Genomic DNA, 5472 nt, shown 5'->3' on the forward strand with positions numbered 1-5472 from the left:
TTATTTATTCAGTCAAAGAATTTATTTATTGAAACATGGTAAATAATAAGATTTAAACACATTTGGAGTGGTCAAGTGCATTAGTCGGAGCTTGAGGCGCAAGCAAAGCGGTTCAGGAGAAAGAAAAACAAATTAATTATGAGTCAGAGCTTGAGGCGCAAGAAAAGTGCTTCAGGGGAAAGAAAAACAAATTAATTAGCAAATACTAATCGCGATATATAGTTGGGGGCAACACCAACACCAAAATCTACTCCTAAAAAATCACAACTAACTCAAATTCTAATTCCTCATTGCCTACCTATGAACTTTGCAAATCGCAATGGACTACCAATCCATTAATGCAGGGCCTGAGAAGAAAGTAAACTGGTTGGATCTTCCGCACGACCTGACTTTGATGATCATTGGAAAACTTGCGACATTTGAGATCTTAATCAGTACTCAGTTCGTGTGTCCCAAATGGCGACGCATCTGCATGGATCCGCTCTTGTGGCGCACCATCAATATGTGCGACATTGGGATTCGCAATTCGGTGGACTATAAATTGGAGAAGATGTGCCGTCATGCAATTGATCGTAGTTGTGGCCACTTGATAGACATAAGTATTGAGCATTTTGGTACCGATGATCTCCTCAAATATATAATTGACTCGTAAGTTTAAAATTTTTTATTTTTATTTAAGTTGAAGAATTGAAGTTGAATTACAATCAGTTAAAAATTGTTAAAAGCTTCACGAATTACAGAAATTATTATTAACTAGATAAGTGTACGTGACTAATTAAGTGTTATTTGAGTAACTGCATGAATGAAGAACAAGATATTGAAATTAAAGATTGTTCACACATGTTTAAAGTGTTATCATTATAAACAGTCTTAATCTCACGAGGTCACCTTCTTATTTTGTTGCAGTGTCAATCTTATTACACCACTTTTATGTTTCTTGATTATTAAGATAGTAATTAAAATTCATGCATACATAAAGAATAAAAAATATTATTTGTATATTAAAATTAATCACTATATATTTATATAAATATATGTAGTTTAATTTATTTTTAGTGTGTATTTTGTATTTTAATATATATTTTATATTAGAGACTAATTTTAGTATACACCTAATATAATTGATAAAAAATAGTATATTTATTGTTATTTCTCTAATAGAAGTTCAAATGTTACTAGAGAGTGCAAATATGTATTATTTTGTGTTTTGTTTCTCTTCCTGATATATTATTATGATTATGGTGTATTATTATTAAGTTGTCTGTATAAGTGACTTGGACAAATTAATTGTGGATTTAAAAACTCACAGTTTGTATGGTGATTTCTAAAAGAGGATGTCATAAATTGCGACACTTGCGACTTGTTCAATGCTTCTATGGAATTTCAGACAAAGGATTATGTGAGATTGCTGAAAAGCTTCCATTGTTGGAGGAACTTGATATTACTCTTTGTTCCGGTGTTTCTAGTATTGCTTTAGAAGCAATTGGCCGAGGTTGTCCTCTTCTAAAATCATTCAAGTATAATAACAATGGTGGCGATAACGAAGAAGCATTGGCTATTGCACAAAATATGTCCAACTTACACCATCTCCAACTTGTTAGAAACTACCTCGACAATAGTGGCTTGAGCGCCATTCTTGATGGTTGCCCTCATCTTGAATCTCTTGATTTACGCTTGTGTCACGATGTCGAGTTGGAGGGGGAATTGAGGACAAGATGTGATGAACAATTAAAAGATTTGAGGGATCCGAATGCACCTCTTGATGACTTTAAATTTTGTGGACTATGCTTTGAAATTGCATACGATGATGCAGTATTTGACTATCTAAACGAGAAGCGGGTTCAAGAACAAGAATACTCTGAGATCGCATCTGATGATACAATATATGAGTATCAAAAAAGAGAAGCTGAGAGAGTTGAGAAAGAAAATTTGGATGAAGCAGATTGGGAGGAGATATATGCTATATGGGAAAGTATCAAAAATCCAAGATTATGGTATAAAAGATTAATTCGAGAATCAAATAGGGGAAAGAAGAATAATACAAAATCCAAAAAGAAGAAGAAACGTGGAAGAAAAGAATACAAAATTAATAACCAAAAAAGAATATATTATGAAATGGAAGATGCACATGAACTATTGCAGTCTAGTGTTTTCTGTTTTTAAACTTTAATTTTCTATATAGGTAATGTTTATTTTATTGGTTTGATTTCATCTCTCATGGAAAATAAAGCAATATTTGAAGTTCTTGGATAATATAAGTTTGTTGAGACATTATTATCATACAGTCTTCGTAAATTTTCTCAACCTCTTTTCTCCCCAAAATCGCCACTTACAAGTTTCTCTTTTTATGTAATATGTTACAACTTTGGATTAAGGTTTCCAACCCCAACAAATTAAATAACTTTAACGTCATACAATATAGTCACAACCTTCACAACCTTCACAACCTTCAATATATTCTTTTTTAGCATTGTTCATCAATCTTCAAAACCTTCTCTCATTACAGTCCTACCATACCTTGAAATCGTTCCTCATGTCACAAATATAAAACAATCTCATTGCAACTTACAAAAATGACAATTACGCTTATGTCATTTGGTTTTTCTTATATTATCAACATTGTCACGGTGATAAAAGGCTTTTGGTTAGCATCTTCGGATTAGTCATTAGCACGATTAAGAATTTAAGATACCGAAAATGTTTGGTAATCAAAGAAAATCAGCCAAAATCAGTCATAACCTACCTTATTTAACATTTATTAATTGTTGTGACAATTAATGAATGCTAAATAAGGTAAGTTCTGGCTGTTTTTTTTTGTCTATCTAACATTATCCGATATCGGAAATTTAATGTTTTAACTAGTGTTTTAATTGTTAGGTGTCACTTCCATATTTATCGATCATCTTAAAGCCACTCATGGTCACCATTCACTTTAACTACCATATATAGTGGTGATCTTGTTATATATACCATTTTTTCACACCTTATATATATGAGATATGTATTAGGGTCATACGAAGGTGGTTGGTAAGAAGGGGCTTTGGCTTGTGAGTATGATTGAGAGTTATGTTGAGGATATGGTTCATAGGCATATGGTGGTGGTTCTTGAAAGTCACAAGGTGATTCACCATAGCCATTGGATTGATATGCATCATAGAATAGCTCTTCTTCATAGTGCATTGGTGGAGGTTGTTGCCAAGAGGATTGATCATATGCATATGGCTCCTCCCACCTTTGATTATTCCATCCTTGATACACATCTTCATTGTAATCTCCACTTCCTACAACATAGTTGTAATCACACTCATAGCCAAAATGAGAATTCATGGTGAAAAGAGAAAATAAAAACAAAAACTACTAAGTAATAATGAAACAAAGTCCTAACTAGCAAGCAATCCAAAAAAATCAAGCTATTCACAATATTCACATATATACAATAACCAATAACATAACACCATTGCAATTCCCCGGCAACGGCGCCATTTTGATGATTGGATTTTTGACGGTTTAGAATTTCACTAATGAAATCTCGTTGTAAAGTATAGTTTCTAAACCAAACAATAATCCTTTCATACAAAAAGTTGTTTGTCACTAGTACAAACCCCTAAAATTTATAAACCGAAGTATTCAAACCTCGGGTCGTTCTCCCTAGGAATTACAATAAAGTGTCTTGTTATTGGTTAGAAATGTGTTTTGGGGTTTTGGATAAGAAGCATGAAAGTAAATGGCAATGAAAATAAACTAACAACTATAAAAGGCTCTTGGCAAGGTATGAAAATTAGAAGTCCTATCCTAGTTATCCTTCTCAATTGTGATGAGAATTGTTCATTGCTACCACTTAGTTAACCCTTGCTAAATAAAGGAAAGTCAAGTGGATGAATTGACTTGAGCCACAAGTCCTAGCCAACTCCCAAGGAAAGACTAGCTTTAGTGCACTCCAAACCAATTAGCAATCTCTCCAATTATCAATCAACAAAGGAATTAGATAACTCAAGTATCACTAATTACTCTACCTAGGCCAAGAGGAACAAAATCTACACTAAAACTAAAAGAGACATTTCAACAAACACATAAAGTGCAATAGAAGTAATCATTATTAAATACAAGAATTAAAGGAATCTACAACTACAAAAACAAGAGATCAACAATAGAAAATCAAAGAAGACACATTTAGTATGAATTACCTCTTATTGAATTGGAAGAATGTAGAAGGAACAATACTAGATCTACAACAAAATATAAGAACAACATAAAGGAAATTACAACAAAAGAGTAGAAGAAGATGAATGTAACAACAAAGAATTGAAAGGTAGAAGTAGAAGAAAGAAAAGATTAAAACCTAGATCTAAGAACTAATTCTAATCTTAAACCTAGAGAGAAGTGATAGCTTCTCTCTCTAGAAACTAACTCTAAACTAATCCTAATGAGTGTGTAATGAATAGAATCCCCCTTTGCTCTTCAATCCTTGGCTTTAAATAGAAGTTTACGCGCCAAAGTTGGTTGAGATTGGGCCCCACAACCCTTCAGAATTCGTTGGCCATGTTTTCATTAAAAAATCATAAACCAGCACCGACGTGTACGCGCACATCACGCGTACGCGTCCATGGGGTAATTCGTAGGTGCGCGCGCGCGTCCATGGGCGAGTTCAACTTCTTTGACTTTTCATGATTTCTCTACTTTGCATGCTTTCCCTCTTCATTCCTTTGATCCATTCCTAGCCCTTTTCAATCTGAAATCACTAACAAACATATCAAGGCATCTAGTGGAATCAAAGGGAGATTAAAACCATCAAATTAAGGGTTGAAAAGTATGTTTTCACATCTAAGCACAAATAAGGAGACAATCACAAAACCATGCTATTTCATTGAATAAATGTGGGTAAAAGGTGATAAAAGCTCTTAAAATCAATACAAAATAAACCCTACAAATGGGGTTTATCAACCTCTCCACACTTAAACCAAGCATGTCCTCATGCTTAAACCAAGAATGAAGTAAAGGGCATGGCATTTATTTAATGAAAACTAACTAAGTGCAATCTATCTATATAGGGGGTTTATCATGTATTTGTTATTTGGTGGTTGGATTTTGTCAAGGATCTCCAAGAATTTTAATTATGCTTTGAGGCGATACTCTATCTCTATTTAACTCTTTTTTCTAAAAATTTTTCATCTTTTAAAAAATTCTACCAAATCTATAAGGATTTGATTTTTTGTTGGATTTTTAAGAAAAGAAGAGTATCTGATATATTTATGTTTATAGATCTAATAGAATAGAGACGGCTAATCAGTGATGAAATGCAACCATTACATATCCAATATTATTAATAATAATTCTAGTTACATTAAAATCATAGTTGATATTATTTTTTTTAAAATATAAGTCATATTTTTAAATTTAAAAAATTGTATATAAAAAAATGTCTAAAATAATAATAATTCTAATTATATTAAAATTATAGTTGATTTTTAAAGG

General features: G+C 32.4%; 1 protein-coding gene across 1 annotated transcript; it reads left to right on the plus strand.

Annotated features, from left to right (window-relative positions):
• Nucleotides 1-319: 319 nt before the first annotated feature.
• Nucleotides 320-2253, plus strand: LOC112794385 (putative F-box/LRR-repeat protein 9). The gene is made up of 3 exons (XM_029297616.1): nucleotides 320-648; nucleotides 1332-1972; nucleotides 2183-2253. Exons 1-3 carry the CDS (start codon nucleotides 320-322, stop codon nucleotides 2251-2253), a joined length of 1041 nt encoding a protein of 346 aa, XP_029153449.1.
• The last annotated feature ends 3219 nt before the right edge of the window (nucleotides 2254-5472 follow it).

This window comes from Arachis hypogaea, chromosome 4 (genome assembly GCF_003086295.3).
Source record: "Arachis hypogaea cultivar Tifrunner chromosome 4, arahy.Tifrunner.gnm2.J5K5, whole genome shotgun sequence".
Classification (NCBI taxonomy): Eukaryota; Viridiplantae; Streptophyta; class Magnoliopsida; order Fabales; family Fabaceae; genus Arachis; species Arachis hypogaea.